Genomic DNA, 18,625 nt, shown 5'->3' with positions numbered 1-18,625 from the left:
CATGGTGCTGGGTCGCCCCAAGTTGCAGGAACATAATTATATTGACTCTGCCTCGGAAACAGCTCTGAAATCCTCTCCCATTGCTTCCATCCATATTCTCATCTTCTTGCTAAATACAAATGGTCTCCCTGCTGGCCCTAGTTGCCAATTCCTCCCTCTCAGTTACTGCTGCACTCCACAGCAAGGATCCTCTATGACCCAAAACTAAACGTCTTTGTCTTAAATCTTTCCCTCTTAAAATACTTGAACTACCTACGGAACATTTAATCCGAACTATTCAACATGGTTCTCTCTTGTGCCCTGATCCCTGCCTATTTCTTTTTAATCTCATCTTCGGCCACTACATTTTCCCACACATTCCACTTACACCAAACACTTAAAAAGGGCTCCAGTGTGCTATGCTATAGTACACAATGCACATACAGTTTTCTGTTTATAAATCCCTAGTTCCCATCCCTCTCTTGTTTCTTCTTCCGGATTCTCATAACACTAACACACACTGTAGCTGATCTGTAATATCTGCCTAGCTGATCTCTCCCACTAAATCTGCAGTTTTTTTGTATAGCACACCGTCTTTCTCTCAAAAAAACATTTTTTTTTTTTGAGAAATCCCTACAACATCCTGTACAAGGCCCAACCATGGCCCAACAATGTTGGTAAAATAAATGAACAAATGAAGACCCATGCCAGAAAAGCCAGATGTCTGTAGCTGCCAATTTCCTCTCAAAATCCTGCCAAAGCATTTTGCAGGTTGGCCTAGTCTAGCCCGTAGCTGAGCCCAGAGGGAATTTGTTCTTGGCTTAAATGGTGGCAAAGGGGGAAACAGGTAAGAGTGAAGAAATTGGTTCTGCCTTTTCTTGATCCTGCTTTCCTAAGTGTAACAAAAGGTGACAAGTAGGGTGGCTCAGTGGTTAAGCCTCTGCCTTCGGCTCAGGTCTTGGTCTCAGGGTGCTGGGATAGAGCCCTGCATCTGGCTCTGCTCAGCAAGGAGCCTGCCTCTCTCTCTCTCTCTCTCTGCCTGCTTCTCCATCTACTTGTGATCTCTCTCCTTGTCAGAAAGATAAATAAAATCTTTAAAAACAACAACAACAGGGGCGCCTGGGTGGCTCAGTGGGTTAAGCCTCTGCTTTCGGCTCAGGTAATGATCCCAGGGGCCTGGGATCGAGTCCCACATTGGGCTCTCTGCTCAGCAGGGAGCCTGCTTCTCCTCATCTCTCTCTCTGTCTGTCTCTCTGCCTATTTGTGATCTCTCTCTCTGTCAAATAAATAAATAAAATCTTTAAAAAAAAAAACAACAACAACAACAACAAAAGGTGATAAGTATTTTTGCTGATCTCAAATGCCTTGGAATCTCATCCATACCACAATCAAGCTCCCTGGGGAAGAAACAAAGATTCAGTATTAGACAAAGACCAAATTATTTTCACAGCACAGGGTCTCAGTCCTGGCCTCAAGGTTTTGTAAGTCCTCCTTTATAAAAACCATGCATCATCATCATGAGGAAACCCAATAATGTCAATTCAGCAAACACAGATTTTACCCTAATTTCCCTTTCATTCTTTACCTGAGAGCTCAAACTGAGCCACTGGATGGAACAAACTGCCCAGTCTGGATTAGCACTTCCCACATAAAGGTGTTTGAGTCACCCTAACCACTTCGCTTTCCATATCCCACAGGTGCCAGCTCAAAGAAAGCAGAGAGGTCTTACGGAATGAAGCTGAGATGCAGTTTGAATGAGTGCTTTTTGAAGTGTCTCTAAAATGTAGCCACCACATACTTCAGATTTTTCCAAAAGAGCCACTGCCTATATAGGGAGGAGGAATGCCAGGAAGTTTAAGGAGCTGGGAAGGAAAGGAGAAGTTTGACAGTTCTTGAAAGAACATCAGTGTTGAATTGCTTCCAAGCTCTGGCTAGCTCTGGTAATGTTTTTTCTATTTGTCTTTGGAAATGGGCAAAGCTGAAGCCAGATCTCCTATCCTAAGAAAGCTAGCTCAAAGACACAGAGTTTTCTGCTCAAAAATCAGTTCAAATCAAATTGCACATGTTACAGCATGGATAAACTTCAAAAATACTACGCAAAATGAAAGAAGCCAGACACGGAAGGCTACACACTGCATGATTTCACCTACATGAAAAGTCCAGAACAGGCCAATCTAAAGAGGCAGAAAGTAGATTAGGGGTTTTGAGTAGGTGGGGGATGAAGGGAATGAAGAGAGACTGTCAAAGGGTACAGAGTTTCTTCTGGGAGTAATAAAAATATTCTGGATGGAACACTGGACGGTTTAGTTGGTTAAGCTCAGGTCATGATCCCAGGGTCCTGGGACTAAGTTTGGCATCAGGCTCCCTGCTCAGCGGGGACCCTGCTTCTCCCTCTGCCTGCCACTCCCCCTGCTTATGCTCACGCTCTCTCTCTCTCTCTCTGACAAACAGATAAATAAAATCTTAAAAAAAAAAAAACAGTAAAATAAAAAAAAATAAAAATATTCTGGAACTAATGATGATAATTACAACTTTGCGAGTATACTACAAAACACTGAATTGTACTTTTTTTTTTTTTAAGATTTTATTTATTCATTTGACAGAGAGAGAGCACAAGCTGGGGGAGCGGTAGGCAGAGGGAGAGAAAGAGAAGCAGGCTCCCCGCTGAGCAGGGAGCCTGATCCCAGGATCTTGGGATGATGACCTGAGCCTAAGGTAAACACTTAACCGCCTTGAGTCACCCAGGTGCTCCTGAATTGTAGACTTTAAAAAGAGGAATTTATTTTATATGAACTATATTTTAATTTTGAAAAAATAGGGAGAAAAATTAAATTGCAGCCAGTACCTTGGCCTCAGGGAAGAGGCCCTTTTTCTTTAGAGCAGTGGTCCTTGAGGTGTGTGCCCCAAACCAACAGAATTGTCCAACATCGCTGGACAATTACTAGAAATGCACATTCTCAGGCCCCGCCCCAGACTTAAGCGTCTGCCCTTGGTCCAGGACATGATCCCAGGGTCCTGGGATCAAGCCCCATATCAAGCTCCCTGCTCAGTGAGCCTGCTTCTCCCTCTTCCTCTGCCTGCTGCTCCTTCTGCTGTACTGTCAAATAAAATCTTAAAAAAAAAAAAAATCTACATGCAGCCATCAAAAGAAATGAAATCTTGCCATTTGCGACAACATGGATGGAACTAAAGCATATCATGCTTAGCGAAATAAGTCAAGTGGAGAAAGACTATCATATGATCTCCCTGATATGAGGAAGTGGTGATGCAACATGGGGGCTTAAGTGGGTAGAAGAAGAATCAATGAAACAAGATGGAATTGGGAGGGAGACAAACCATAAGTGACTCTTAATCTCACAAAACAAACTGAGGGTTGCTGGGGGGAGGGGGTTTGGGAGAAGGGGGTGGGATTATGGACATTGGGGAGGGTATGTGCTTTGGTGAGTGCTGTGAAGTGTGTAAACCTGGTGATTCACAGACCTGTACCCCTGGGGATAAAAATATATGTTTATAAAAAATTAAAAATTAAAAACAAAATCTATACATTACTCTGTGCTTATCATGGTAAATGTACTCTTAATCCCCTTCATCTGTTTCACCTGTCCTCTCACCGACCTCCCCTCCAGTAACCAAGTTTCTTATCCATAGTTAAGAATCTGGGGTTTTGGGGCGCCTGGGTGGCTCAGTGGGTTAAAGCCTCTGCCTTCGGCTCAGGTCATGATCCCAGCGTCCTGGGATCGAGCCCCTCCTCTGCTCAGCAGGGAGCCTGCTTCCTCCTCTCTCTCTGCCTGCCTCCCTGCTTACTTGTGGTCTCTGTCTGTCAAATAAATAAATAAAATCTTTTAAAAAATAAATAAATAAATAAACTCCACTCTTCTAAAAAAAAAAAAAAGAATCTGGGGTTTTTTTGAAGATTTTGTCATGGTGAAGAACAGAGAGAGCACACAAGCATGGGGAGCGGAAGGCAGAGGGAGAAGCAGGCTCCCCACTGAGCAAGGAGTCCAATGTGGGACTTGATCATAGGATCCCAGGACCATGACCTGAGCTGAAGGCAGACGCCTAACCGACTGAGCCACCCAGACATCTTTTTTGGGGGAGAGGAGGGGTTGTCTTTTTTTTGTTCTTTGTTGATTTTGGTTCTTCAATTCCACATATGAGGGAAATCATACGATATTTCGTTCTCTGACTGCATTCCCATATAGTGCAAGAGCATTCCTTTTTTTTTTTAAGATTTATTTATTTATTTATTTGACAGAGAGAGAGAGATCGCAAGTAGGCAGAGAGGCAGGCAGAGAGAGAGAGAGGAAGAAGCAGGCTCCCTGCTGAGCAGACAGCCCCGATGCGGGACTCGATCCCAGGACCCTGAGATCATGACCTGAGCCGAAGGCAGCGGCTTAACCCACTGAGCCACCCAGGTGCCCGAGGATTCCTTTTTTGACACATGCTCACCAACACGTTTTTCTCGCTTTTTTTATTTTAGCCATTCTAAGAGGTTTGAGGTATGATCTCATTGTGGTTTTGATTTGCATTTCCCTGATGATAAATGATGTTGGGCATCTTTTCATGTGTCTGTTGGCTATCTGCATGTCTTCTTTGGAGAAATGTCTGTTCATGTCTTCTGCCCATTTCTTAAATATTATTTTTTGTGAATCTCCACACCCAATGTGGGGCTTGAACTCAAAACCCTAAGATAAAGATCTACATGCTCTACTGACAGAAACAGCCACTGCCCTTTTTCTGTCCATCTTTCAATTGGATTATTTGCTTTTTTGTGTGTTGAGTTGTAAAAGTTCTTTATGTATTTTGGATACCAGCCCTTTATCAGATGTCATTCGCAAATATCTTCTCTCATTCAGTAGCTTGTCTTTTAGTTTTGTTGTTTCTTTGGCTGTGCAGAAGCTTTTTATTTTGATGTAGTACCAATAGCTTATTTTTGCTTTTGTTTCCCTTGCCTCAGGAGACATAACTAGACCCACAATCTGTGTTTTAACAACTCATCCACGTGACTCTGACACATTCTAAAAACCACTGTTCCAAAGTAAGGGAAACTTTTTGTGTAAAGAACCAGGGAGCAAATATTTTGTTTTGCATGCCATATATATGGAAGTCTCTGTCATATATTCTTGTTTGTTTTGTTTTGTTTTTTTACCCTTTAACAATATAAAGCATTCTTAGTTCCCAGGCACACAAAATAGGTAGCAGGTGGATTTGGACCCTTGAGCCGCTGTTTGTCAACTCCTGCTCTGAAACAACACAGTTCCCATTCTGGAGTGTCCAGTAAAGACAGGTGGATTTTTCCTCTGTAGTAAGAGAAATTGACAATGGCCTCCAGGCCTCAGGCAGGTTCCCCTTACTGTTAAAATAACCCAAAGCCATCCCAAGGACAAAGCAAGACCAGATCCTGCTTTTCGTCCAGGCTTTATTAACTCAGTCTATAGACAGTTCACTGTGCTCTTTCAAGAAATTTATTTGATTCACAGTGATATCATTTGAATAGTCAGTAAATTCTACCAGACAGAACTCAATACAGACATTGATCCCAGGTAAGCCACAGTGGTCTCCCATGACCACCACACTCGAGCCTGAAAAATCACCTAGAGCAGTCCAGATGGGAAGGGGAAGTGGCTACGCTTTGCTGTGTGTCCTTTAAGGCTCTTTGGTCCTGGGTGATTAGTTCTCAGAGGTATCCAGATAAAATGCCCCTTTCCTATTCAGTACATACCAGTCTTTGATGTTTAACCCAATGGGCTGAGGAAGGGAGGCAGCTGGGGAAATATACCCATTAAAATATGTTATTAATACCTACATACATAGTTTTTACACACAGTTGGGATTTATCTTTTAAACAGATGTAAAATCAGACATGATTTTAGCACAGGAGAACAAAGTCAGTGTCACAGGGCTTAGAGCACCACAAAAGTTTGTTGCCTCGTGCAGTGGCTGTTTTTTTTAGCATAAGAACTCCTGGGTGCTTGGTCAACCCAAGTTTAGCAGCATTCCCAAAGACACTTTTTGACTAGAGGGCACTGGGGAGGAGAATGGGGAAGAAGAAGAGCCCCAAGGTGACAACAGACTTCTTCCCTCCCCCTTTCTCAGTTGGCTAGAACTGCAGGGGCAAAAGTTTCCATAGTGTGAGACAAGATGAGGAGAAAGGGAAGAAGAAACAGGGGTGGGAGCTTCCCTTTGTCCCAGGGGCTCTTCCCCAGTCCTGGCTGGAACTAGAATCACAAAGGTTTCCTAATGGTTTCTCCCCACCCTCCAAATTTTTCCAAATGGTTTGCTTGAGTATCTCCCCCAGGTTCCAGCAACTTCTCCCTCAGGGAATCTTAGCTCCTGGTCTACAGAGGACGGTAGTTGGGGGTGGGGGGTAGCAGAGAGAAGACTTGGTCTTTGCTCCCCTTGTTCACTTTTATCCCCTGGAGTCCAATAACCCAGGTGCCTGGGTGAAAACAGGAGGCTCCTCATCCCACCCCCAAATCCACCCTGACCTTTAGGCCCTGTTGGCAGAGCAATGAGGGCACAGGTGTACAAGGCAGCTAAGGAAGGACTGGTGAATATCAGTACAGACTGATCCTTGCTGGGATGGGCCATTTAGAGGCCCTTATTGAAGTAGATGTAAGGCACGAGTTCTCCATACTTGGCCTTGATGGTGTCTTGGAGTTCTGGTTCCAGATAAGAAACTGACAATTCACTGAGAAGAGAAAAGAAGGGGATTATGACAAGCAGCAAATTACTGTCAGATAAAATCCAACTCAAATGCCACCTCCAAGAAGCACTATCTGATTTTTCCATCAGAAAGGGCTTCTGTACAACATAATGTGTTGTTTTTACTTCTACTCGGGCCTGATTTCATTCTCCCTGGTGCTAAGTTTCCATCTTCTCTGTAGGATTGTAAGCCACAGTGCTTGGAACACGGGAGATGTCTGCAGATGACACTGAAACATGAAGACGAAAGCAGGGGAACCTGGCCTCTTCTCAGTGTACATCCAAGCTACACCTAGTCTCCTGGAGCTCGTCCTCTCCCTTCCCCCAGTCTGATGCTTTGTCTCCCTTTTCCACCATCGCTTCGCACACCCCTTCCCTGCCAGGGCATACAAGGGAAGTAGAGTGGTCCAAGTCATCCATCCCCAGGCAAACACAAGCCAGAATAAGTACCTGACCGACTGGGACAGAAAGTCTCTTGTGGCTCCCCCACGTCTATCCAGGGCGGCCCTCACTCCACTGGGAGGGAGCAACTCATCCCTCCGCCCCTTAGAATTCCGTTCTGGTTTACCATCCCCCAGGGTTAAGAGGCTCAGAGTTTAAGCTGGTAGGCACTGGGCCTTGGACAACTGCTGCCCTTCCTGCCCCTCTTTGTCTCCTGCAGCAGGCAGGTCAGGAAGAGCAGGGACAGGGCATTCGGTAAAGTGAGGACCAGAGAACTCTTACCATTTCTGTGGGAAGAGCCCACAAGCCACTGGCACCATGAAGATGAGGCTGGAAGGAAGGAGAAACAAATGTGAGGGACATCTCCCCCCAGGCCTGTTCACACCCCGTCTCTGAGTCCCACAAAGAAGCAGGGAGATAGATGCCTTCCCCACTACCCCCTGGCTCCCCTCCCTGCAACTCTCCTCCTGGTCTCCAGGGCAGGATACTCATTCCGGCATGGCATGAAATTGGCCCCCTCCACCTCCCATCCCTCACCCCCCATCCACCCATCCTTCAAGCAGGTGAAGGTTACGAAGGCACTGGCAGTGCAAGCAGTGGCCCTGAAGGCCACAAGCACCAAGGAGGAAGGGTATGAAAGCCAAGGGAGAGCGCCCGAAGCCACGAGCCCTAGGTTGGTAGACAACAGAACACGGCAGTTTCTCCAACCTCACTGCAAACACAGCAACTCGGGGGGCTTATTAAAAAGCGACACTGACGCAGGAGGCCTGAGGAAGGGCTGGAGAGGATTTCTAAGGTCCTCGGGTGCTTCAGGGCTGGGGCACTGTCTTACAGCACGTGGGACTCCTACCAACCAGGGTTGGGATCCCAGCTTGGCTACTCACTCGCTCTGCAATCCTGGGCGAGTGAGCCCTGAGCCAGCAGAGGGAGGACAGGGGGGCCTACTCTGCAGGGCTGTCGCCAAGCTCAGAGGAAATGACCCGGCGATGGTGCTCAGCCCAGGGGAACCACTCACGCAGTGGAGACTCAGCTGGCAGAAGGTAGCGTGGCATGGGAGACTGCCGGGGACTTGACCCGAACTCCAGCAATTATGAGCTACAGAGCCTGGGGTTCTTCATTTGTAAAAGGAGATGATGACAGGACCTAGACCTCCAGGGCTGAGGGGCTTAAGTGAAATGATAGACATGGAGCATGAGCACCGTGGGGACACACAGGACACACTCCACACGTGTTGGCGGTTACTGTTGTCATTAATTAGCCCCGTGGCCTCGTAAAGTGTGCCTGATGCTAGGATGTGGCCAGTCGCTGGCCGGAGCATGCTGCCATGACTTATGGTGTTTTCCTTTTGTGCAAGGATGGGATGCTTGACAGCCCCAGCTGCCCTCTCTTTTTTTATGTCTGAGCGTATTTATTTATTTACTTAATTTATATTGAGACATCATTGCCGAACGGCATTGTGGGCAGGCAAGGTGCCTGGCCCGCTGATCTGATACATTGATATGCTGCAATGTGACTGTTGGGCCATTGGCTAACGTGTCTGTCACTGTCACAGTTATCATGTCTTTCTTTATTGTTATTACTAAAAATTCTTTATTTTTAAGTAATCTCTACACCCAATGCAGGGCTCAAACTCACAACCCTGAGATCAAGAGTCACAGGCCCTCCTGACTGAGGCAGCCGGGTGCCCCTAGAATTTTTATGGTGGGGCTGTATTGTGGTTTTCGCCTCTTCTCCAGTCTGAAGATCAGAGGCCACACCGGGACAGGAGGGTACCCAAGCACTCTGCTCTCCACGTGGTTCTGGGCACAGCACCCAGCCAGCCTGATGCCCTCAACAAAGATGGGGCAAGAACTCCCCAGATGGCCCATGGGTGTTCCGAGCTCAGGCACTATGGAAGTGACAGAAAAATGTACATGTTCCCCAACATAGGCAACACAAGAAGACAGGTCTTAGGTGCCCCAGCTATCACAGAACCCAAACCCAGAAAACACATTACTCACAAGCAGCCAGACAGCAAAACTTGCAATGGGGCGTGCAGGACCTTGACTTTCTGCACAAAATCGAAGGAAAGATGACATGAGACTTAGAGATCTTAACGCGAATCCCATGCCTGCCCTACCCCTGATCAGCCAGCTAGAAACCCACAGGCACAAAACTCCTAGCCATGAAGGAGAGGAGAAGGGGGCTCTTCTTCCTCTCTGCAGACAAGGCCACACAAGTGGCCATGACCTCTAAAGCAGGCAGCTGGCGGGGACTGGAACTGACCCAATTTGAGCGAGATGAAGGCCCGTAGCTAGAGGGAAGGACAAGGATCAGAAGCTCTGAAGTGTAGGTATGGCTGGGGGGGATCCAGGCAAGGCAGATGCAAAAGAGGACCCCACTCACCTTCATGAAATGCAGCTTTTCCAGCCTTTCCATGATGATTGGCAGCAAGACTGCAAGAGACCAGGGAGAAGCCGGGAGAAGGGCTGTCAGACTCTTTCCAAGACCCCTCTCCAAAATCAGTCCAGTGACCCACCTCCCCTGAAGTTCCAGAACGTACTTTTGGAATGGAAGACTGTGTAGACATGGCCACCCCTAGGCTGGCCCCCAAGAGCCAGCAGAAGGGTGCTTCCCAGACTTTTCTATCTGCACACCTGTAATAGGACACGAGCCACAGGCCCAAAGTGTCCTTCTCAAAATTCAAATCTTTAAAGGCTCATGCAAACAAATCTCATATCCCACTCTGTAACATATCCCTGCTAAGGGCAAAACTATGCAGAGGATTTCTTTACCACTGTCTCCCTGGCACCCTGCACTGTGTCCAGCACACTGAAGGGACTTAAGGTGTTATTTGTGGAATGAAAAGAACTTTCTTCGCCAGATCTCTGATTAACTGATGTTCCTAGAACTACAGTGTGGTTCTCTCATGGGTTTCAGCATTCAGCACTACATAGAAGTAAGATGTGTAACGTGCGGATCTGGTACATTTATATATCGTAATAGCACTAGCCCTGTAGCATTAGCTACAATCTCTATCACATCATGGAATTATCATTTTTGTATTGCAGTGGGAAAAGCCAGTTTGAGAAGCACGGCTGTAGAGGCTGGGGCCCCACCACCCACAAAAGCTAAGTGTGGCTGAGGCCTCCATCACGTGTTCCAGGGTCCCCCCAGGAGGGTAGGGCTTCTCTATCTTACTCATGCCAGGGGCAGCCATGGTGATCCGAGAAACAACCACTTGGGTGATGCCGATGGCTGCAGCTCTCTGAGGGCAGAAAAGAGTAAGTTGTCAGGAATGACCTTATCCAGTAGCCATGGGCTGTACGAGAGGGTGAGGTCAAGGTTCAGGGTCAGGGTCAAGTCTGAGATGATAAAGGGGAAAGGATGGACCCACCAGGGGCTGGGTCCTCACCCAACCCTCTCTCACCTAGCTAGACCTTTACGGCTTCAGGACCAGAAAAGATGGAGAAAAGACATGACAAGCCTGTTCTGAACAAGAAATATAAGGAAATCGAGGGAGAATGAGAATGGAATCAGGGAGGTCTTGTAACAGAACCCGGGCCTGCTCTGACTACTAAGAACAGGACAGGGTAGAAGACAGAATGCCCTCCTCCCACCCCAAAGGGATGCCTCTGCTCACCCGGGAATGACCAATCTCATTGTGATTCCTGTCCTTCACGCAGATCCCCTGGATGAGTTCCCTAAACACAGACAGGAGTTGCTGGACTTGGGAAAAGGGTGCTGGAGGCCTGCCAGCAATGGGACACAGCAGGGGACCAAGGCCAGTGCACTCAAGCTCTGGGAAGCCAGCCCCTGCAGCCTGGTCCTTTGATCTTCCTTAGGCATTCCAGAGAGTGGTATCTCAGAAGTGATCTAGGGCCGTGGCTAAGAGAGGTAGGCCTGAGCTCAGATGGCCTAGGTCAAATAAGTTTCCGAACTTGAACAAAAGTTTCCTGATCCTTCTGAGGACTCAGTTATCCTCATCCGCAAAATGGGGCTAATCGTGGCACCCACTTCAGAGGGCTGGTGAGGATTAAAGGGGATGACACCTGCAGAGAGCTTAGTCCAGCACCTGACAGAGTGACTGCTCTACAAACACTGGCTGTATTGACTTATTCTCAGGCCAGCTCCTGATAGCACTCATCCCCAGACCAGGCAGGTGGCTGGGGCTCCTTCATTTGTTGGGAAGGAGCCCCTGGATGGGAGGGAAAGAGGAGAGGAACGTGTACATCTGACTATTCTGGGATTGTGCTCTTTCTGCAACAGCTGTTGTGACAGTGCCCATTTGCTGGCAGTTCCAAGAAAACGTGGCTTGTATACATCGTGATGGTGATGGCGGCGATGACGATGAGCGGAGCATTAACAGCATACACTTAGGCGGCACATGATACCTCCCAGGCGCTATCAGGGAAAGCCTGAGTATACTACATCATTAGGTCGGACAACAGAGGAATAGCCATGCTTTCTCTCGCCAAAAAACAAGCATTGCAAGACACACAGGTTTCTCCTTTTACCTTTCCTGCTGGGAAGCTTAGAGCCCGGTGCCTGGAAAACATCTATCTACTCTTCTGGCTTCTTTCAAAGCTTCTTGGCTCTGTTCTATCTTTTGACACCTCGCTCTGCTACATTTCATTCTGTAAGCCAGCCCCAGGGCTTTGGAAGTAGGGAGAGTTCACAACTGAAAGCCAGTTGCAGTTGAAAGGACATGATCTTGGATGAGCCCCCACAGGTCTACCCTACTCCCCACCATCCCACCATCCAAACAATGACTCCCACAATACTCATCACAGATTAAACTTAAGTCAGCTGCCACTCCCGCGGCCATCACCCTTGGAGCAGCCTGTCCTTTGGGACCCTTCGGAGGTATAGCCCAGCAACTCTCCCCAAACCCACCTGGGTACCCCAAAGCCACCCACTGCCTTGGTTTCCTGCCCTTGCCCCGCTACCCTGTGGTTTGTAGGGAAGAAATGGGATCCCCATACTCACTGCTGTCGCATCATTGGGATGTTGACACAGTTAGCAGCAGCCACAGCGGCAAAGGGCACCCAGCGGCCCACTAGGGGTGGAGCTCTCTGTTGGGGGAAGGGAACAACAGGGCTCACACCAGAAGATGGGAGCGGAGGGGGCTGAAGGACTACAAAATAAATCAGAGCTTGGTACTGCCCCATTGATCCAGACGCTTGGTCTAGGAACCCAGATTCCCTCAAAGACCCGAGAAAAACTAACCTGGGGATATTGCCCCCTAGCTGGCTGGGCTCTGGCCATACCGGACTCACCCAGACAAGGACGACAGCGCCAGGCCTGGGGGATGTTTTCCCTAGGACTTTGCTGCCCCCTAGAGGCCACCATGCCCCCAGCAGCCCCAGACAGTACCTTGGTCAACATGTTCATGCCCACAGCGGTGGCCACCGCCGTGGTTGTGGCTGTGATGTAGGAAAGGGCCATCTGCCTAGTAGAGGAGAGACACGCTTGAGAGTGAGGAGCCCTGCTGGCTGAGGGCAAGGCATTGGTGTGACTGAGAAATTCTGGAAATGAGGCTTCTTGCCTGAAACTTGACCTGTCTCATCCTGTGACCTTCCCCATCCTCAACACACATGCACTGTTCCAGTCCCCTCGGCCTCCTTTCGGTACTTTTAACACCCCAAACTCTTTTCTGCTTCAGAACCTTCAACTGCTGCTGCTCCCTATCTGGGGAATTCTTCCGTAGGCTAAATCCTTATCCTTCAGAAGTCAGCCAAAATATGGGCTCCACAGAAAAGACTTCCGCAACGAGCCCATCCACACAGATGCCCCTCTGCTGTTTGCGATCTTGTCACCTGTTTGTTTCCTTAAGGGCAGCAGTCACAACCTAAACTTGCTGTGCTTGTTTGCTTAAAAGACCCTAAATTCCACAAGAACAAGGACCCTGGAACCATGCCTGGCACTTAAAACCTACTCAAGAAATAGACGAGGGGGTGTCCAGGTGGCTCAGTGGGTTAAGCATCTGCCTTTGGTTCAGGTCATGATCTCAGGGTCCTGGGACTGAGTCCTGAATCGGGCTCTCTGCTCAGCAGAGGGCCTGCTTCTACTTCTCCCTCTCCCTCTGCTCACCACTCTGCTCATGTTCTTTCTCTCTCAAATAAATAAATAAATAAATAAAATCTTTAAAAAAAAAAAAAACCAACTATTTGAGAATGAATGAAGGAATAAACTTTGAATTGGTCTAGGAAGATACTTTCCTAGTCAGCCTCAGAAAATACTAGCAAACCCTAAAAAGGGCGACCTAGTCACCAGCCCCGTACAAGCTTCACTCAGAGAAGACAGCCCAAGAACCCTTTAGAAGGGCTGTTTTCCTGAAGACAAGAGGACAGCCACCTGCTCCAGACCCACATGGACAGCGTGGGGTTCAAGTCTCCTACCTGAGGGACGTGGGGGAAGCTGCATTCCTGTTGGTATAGTTGACTAAGGCATTGAAGGACTGGTTCACCCACTGCCAGAAGATCACCGCCGGCATCGTCCTACCATAAGGAAGGCCCAGGGAGGCAAAGAAGAATCCAATGGAAGGGAGGGCTTGATGCACACCAGTCAAACCAGACAACCTGCTGTGTCCCAAACTGTTCCCATGCTGTTTCATGCATCAGGGACTTTGCACAGGTTGGTCCCTCTGCCTGGAATGTCTACACACACACCCCCTTCCATCCATGGCTAAATCCTGCTCCGTTGAGAGTCGCTGCTTCTTCGGGAACCTTCCTGACCCTTCCCCTGCCCTTCTGGAACAGTGAGTCATTCTATGCTCCCTGCTCTCACAACCCCATACTCTCCCTCCGACCTACTACTTAGCAAGCTGGACTACAACTGTTTGTTGGTCTGCTGAACAAAACTGAAAGTTCCTTGAGGGGAGGGGCTGAGTCTTAATATTCCCCACACCTGGCCCAAGGTCTGGCTCACTAACAGACAAATGGATGCATGGGGGAGGGGAGCAGAGGGAGGAGAGGAAGAGGGAGGAGTAAAATTTCCAACAGCTGAAGAGAAAGTTTGTTCTCTCCCCGCTGGGCTGAAAGGGTCTTCCTATTTTGGGGGTAGCGGCAGGTGGGGGGGGGGTCATCTTCCTATATTTTTTACTAAGATATTACATTATAAAAATACATTAGAGGGGGGCCCGGGTGGCTCAGTTGTTAAGCGTCTGCCTTTGGCTCAGGTCATGATCCTGGAGTCCTTGCGATCGAGCCCCCACATCAGGCTCCCTGCTCAGCAGGAAGCCTGCTTCTCCCTCTCCCTCTCCTACTCCCCCTGCCACTGTTCCCTCTCTCACTGTGTCTCTCTCTACAAACTACAAACTCTCTGTCAAATAGATAAATCTTGAAAAACAACAACAACAACAACAAACAAACATTAGAGGCACCTGACCAGCTCAAACAGTTAAGTGTCTGACTCTTGATTTTGGCTTGGGTCATTATCTCAGTGTCATGAGATCGAGCCCCCAAATCGGGCTCTGCACTGGGTGTGCAGCCTGCTTGGGATTTTCTCTCTGCCTTTCCCTCTGCCCCTCCCCACTACCATGGCCCCCTGACTCACTCAGGTACTTTCTCTCTTTCTGCAAAAAATAAATAAAATAAATAGACTTAAAAATAAAAATACAGGGGCGCCTGGGTGGCTCGGTGGGTTAAGGCCTCTGCCTTTGGCTCAGGTCATGATCTCAGGGTCCTGGGATGGAGCCCCACATCAGGCTCTCTGCTCATCTGGGAGCCTGCTTCCTCCTCTCTGCCTGCCTCTCTGCCTACTTGTAATCTCTGTCTGTCAAATGAATAAACAAAATCTTTTAAAAAATAAAAATAAAATAAAAAATAAAAATAAATAAAAATACATTAAAATTTCATTATTAAATAAGTACCTTCTAAAGAGGGAATTAGGATGGCTTATTCATTGAGAGTTCTGGAGACAACTGCCTCAGCTAACATCCAGGCACCCATCTTTCCCGGCTGTGTGAACTTAGGTTACATAACCTCTCTAGACCCTCAGTTCTTCACTTATAAAGTTGAGATGACAGTAGTACTTCTCTGTGGGGCTGATGAGAAGATTGAACGAGGTAATCCACGGAAAGAATTTAGCACAGTGCCTGGTATTAGGTAAAGGGTCAATAGAAATGTCTATTACTATCATCACCACAGGGCTCCCTGCCTGGCAGACCCAAGTGGCCACACTGCCCACTGCGTTACTCCCAGGCTCTCTCTACCTGTAGAACTGAAGCATGAAGCCCGTGATAATCATGCCACCAGGGACCTGGAAGGACATCCGGCCAATGACGTTCATCTTCTCCCCGGTGTCAGGGTGGAAGGCTGAGTCGTACAACTTCTTGGCGTACAGCAGCTGCTCCACTTGAGTGCCTGGGGGCACGACCCCCATTCTGCCCCCCAAGGACAAGAGTTACAGCCCAGACTCCTTGCCCCAAGCCACTCTGCTGCCTCCTGCCTGAGAGCTCTGTCCATTCCCCCATATTCAGTTTCCACCTCCTCCGGAGGGGATCCACCTGTGCAGCTCCAGGGCCTCGAGTCCCTTCCGCTCACTGCTCACCTGCTCTTCTCCACCATCACCTTGGCCCAATCCAACTCCCGCTCTGGTACCAGGACAGTGCGTGGGTCTGTGATATTGAAGAAGTGTTTCACCCGTCCCAGGAAAGTGCATTGGTCCCAACGGGGTTCATCGATGTTAAAGCCAGACAGATCAGCCTCCATCTCACTCACACACAAAACTGTGGACTTAAGAACAGAGAGAAAATGAGGATTGCCCCCCAAACCAAAGTCTGCCCCCGAGTCCCTGAGCTCCTCTCTCAGTTACAGAAGGCCTGCCTTCACCAGCGACTAGCAACATTTGACCAGGCTCGGGAAGGTCCCAGTGAATGGGCACCAGACTGAACAACCAGAGACCAACATGGATTTCCTGAGGAGCTGTTGGTAGCCAGCCCTGTGCTTGATCATGCTGGGGAAGACCCTGGAAACAGGGACAACATGGTGCCTATCCTTGGGGAGCTGAGTGTAACAGCAGAAGAGCCCACCCAGGGAACAGAAGATAATATATGCAGCAACAGTAAGTACAGGAGATGAGAGAAAGCAGAGACGGTGGGGCACCGTAAGGAAAGGGGGCTTCCCAGAAGAGACAGAATGCGAGCTGTAGATAACAGATTTATCTGAAGGACGCAGAAGACATGGATCACATTCAAGGTAGAAACAATTACAGAGAAAGGTGGAAATGAACATGGCACGATCACTCTCATCATTTCAGCGTGCGCGTGCGGTGCGCGTGTACACGGTGCACACAACCCTGTGAGAGATCCCATGCCATGGCTGCGAGCGAGGCACCATGCCTGCCCTCAAGGACTTACAGGATGGAGGGTAAAAGACAAGGAGAGCACACGGACAGCAGTGTGAACAATGGTGTGAGCAGACACTGGGGGCAATGGAAAACCAGAGAAGAGGCCATCTAAAAGGGAGATGACCAGATCTCCCCGTTTTCCAGGGACTGCTGTCCTAGAGTAATTATTAATAGCGCCCCCTTTCACTATCAAAAGTGTCCCGGACTAGGGGCAACTGGGTGGCTCAGTTAGTTAAGCAACAGCCTTTGGCTCAGCTCATGATCCTGGAGTCCCAGGATTGAGTCCCACGTCGGGCTCCCAGCTCCATGGGGAGTCTGCTTCTCCCTCGGACCTTCACCCCTCTCATGATCTTGCTCACTGTCTCTCTCTCAAATGGATAAATAAAATCTTTTAAAAAAAATTTTTTTAAGTGTCCTGGACTTGGATGATAAATTATACAGTCCCCTTATCTGAAAGGGATAAGGGGTCCTGAACATGCTTTGTGAACAGAAGAAATAAACAATGTTTTGAAGGATGGGTAGAATCAGATAGATAGAAGAGAGGTGTTCCAGGCAAAAAAAAAAAAAAAAGAAGCCAGTGGTGACCGCACACAGGACGCGTGGGGACCAGATAATGTGATCACAGCTAATGCTTACTGAGCTGTGACTCTATGCTAGACATTTTGCTTGGGGCTCAACGTACATTTTTCTGACTTCGTCTTCATAGCAATGCTATAAAATAAATACCCTTTAATCTAACCCCATTTTATGGATGAGAAAACCAAGGCACAGGTAAGTAACTTTACCAAGTCATATATATTAGCCAGTGACAAAGCCAGGATTTTAATTCCACTTGATTTACTTTAGAATTCTTGTCTCTAACTGGGTTCTGGAATCCATGTCTTGAAAAATTAAGGCAGGCCTGACATGTAGGGGCTTGGAAACTGTTGCTCCTGTCCTTGCAACAAGAAAAAAAGCTGAAAGAAAACAAAACATCAACAACTCTTCTTAGATGCCTCAGTGAACTGAGGTCCCAGGGCAAACCACTGCCCCCAAGCCTGGAGAAATAGGCAAGCACAGAGAACCACAGCTTACTGAGAACAGAAGCCCTCCGCTGGGCAAGTACCACTGGAAAACTTAAACGATAATTGACCAATTGCTGGAAGCTCAGTGTGAACAAGCTTGCAAATTCAAAATTCCAAGGGGATTTAACCTTGAGTGTGGGGGCTCACTTTTGAGTTTACCTTCAAGCGTCTACCAGGTTCTCAAGGTGAAGACCAGAGAAAAACCCCCTTGAACTTCTGACACAGATGGGAAAAGTAGTCATTCTGAGTATACCCAGAGGTGTTCTTCCTAATAAAGCATGTCCTCAAAAGAGCCTGTTTTACCAGAGCCTAGCCATTTTTGGGTTTTGCTAGAACCTAACCAACTTGGGAAAAGGTAAATACCCAACTCCAGCCCTTTTTGACCTTCCTATCTCATTTAAAGGGGGCGAGAAGAGCCTAAGGAGCGCTCTTGAAGATCCGGGAGCACAGGCTCACTCCAAGGCCAAGAACTAATCACGGGACTATAGAACACTCTCTCTTCCCTTGCACTTGACCACTGCAGGCGGTACAATGCTCCTATGTAGTAACAGGGAAAACCGAACAACCACAGAAAGAATTGGAAGTTTCAGAATTTACTTAAGAAGTCTCTAGAGGGGTGCCTGGGTGGCTCAGTGGGTTAAGCCGCTGCCTTCGGCTCAGGTCATGATCTCAGGGTGCTGGGATGGAGTCCCACATCAGGCTCTCTGCTCAGCAGGGAGCCTGCTTCCTCCTCTCTCTCTCTGCCTGCCTCTCTGCCTACTTGTGATCTCTGTCAAATAAATAAATAAAATCTTTAAAAAAATTAAATTAAATTAAATTAAAAAATAAAAAAAATCAGTCTCTAGAAACCCAAAGACAACAGGAGAGACAAAAACAAGGACACCAAAGAAAATGTTAATCTCTGATACCTACAGCTTCAGCAAACAGTAAATACAACCCAACATCTTACCAGACAAAGGTAAAATGGCACACACATTCGGCTCCTGACAAAAGATTACAAGGCATACTAAATGGCAAAAACAGGGACGCCTAGGTGGCTCAGTTGGTTAAGCAGCTGCCTTCGGCTCAGGTCATGATCCCAGCGTCCTGGGATCGAGTCCCACATC

At 48.0% G+C, this 18,625-nt stretch overlaps 1 protein-coding gene across 4 annotated transcripts in view; it reads right to left on the bottom strand.

The window, feature by feature from the left end:
- Nucleotides 1-5,426: 5,426 nt before the first annotated feature.
- SFXN2 (sideroflexin 2) overlaps nucleotides 5,427-18,625 on the bottom strand; it is a 58,143-nt gene continuing 44,944 nt past the window's right edge. For 3 of the 4 annotated variants that reach the window (XM_059398460.1, XM_059398459.1, XM_059398458.1), the window contains 11 exons: nucleotides 15,658-15,842; nucleotides 15,320-15,490; nucleotides 13,506-13,604; nucleotides 12,481-12,556; nucleotides 12,094-12,179; nucleotides 10,748-10,808; nucleotides 10,306-10,372; nucleotides 9,511-9,560; nucleotides 9,126-9,175; nucleotides 7,408-7,455; nucleotides 5,427-6,670 (listed from right to left, as the gene is read on the bottom strand). In XM_059398460.1, the coding sequence (XP_059254443.1) occupies nucleotides 6,571-6,670; nucleotides 7,408-7,455; nucleotides 9,126-9,175; nucleotides 9,511-9,560; nucleotides 10,306-10,372; nucleotides 10,748-10,808; nucleotides 12,094-12,179; nucleotides 12,481-12,556; nucleotides 13,506-13,604; nucleotides 15,320-15,490; nucleotides 15,658-15,818 (969 nt within the window). In that variant the 5' untranslated portion in view covers nucleotides 15,819-15,842 and the 3' untranslated portion in view covers nucleotides 5,427-6,570. The remainder of the gene's footprint in view (nucleotides 6,671-7,407; nucleotides 7,456-9,125; nucleotides 9,176-9,510; nucleotides 9,561-10,305; nucleotides 10,373-10,747; nucleotides 10,809-12,093; nucleotides 12,180-12,480; nucleotides 12,557-13,505; nucleotides 13,605-15,319; nucleotides 15,491-15,657; nucleotides 15,843-18,625) is intronic. The other variant, XM_059398461.1, reaches the window with a different exon arrangement.

Source organism: Mustela nigripes, chromosome 4, assembly GCF_022355385.1.
Source record: "Mustela nigripes isolate SB6536 chromosome 4, MUSNIG.SB6536, whole genome shotgun sequence".
NCBI classification, from domain to species: domain Eukaryota; kingdom Metazoa; phylum Chordata; class Mammalia; order Carnivora; family Mustelidae; genus Mustela; species Mustela nigripes.
Note: the sequence above shows the minus strand (reverse complement) of the source record. Positions and strands in the feature narration are given on the sequence as shown.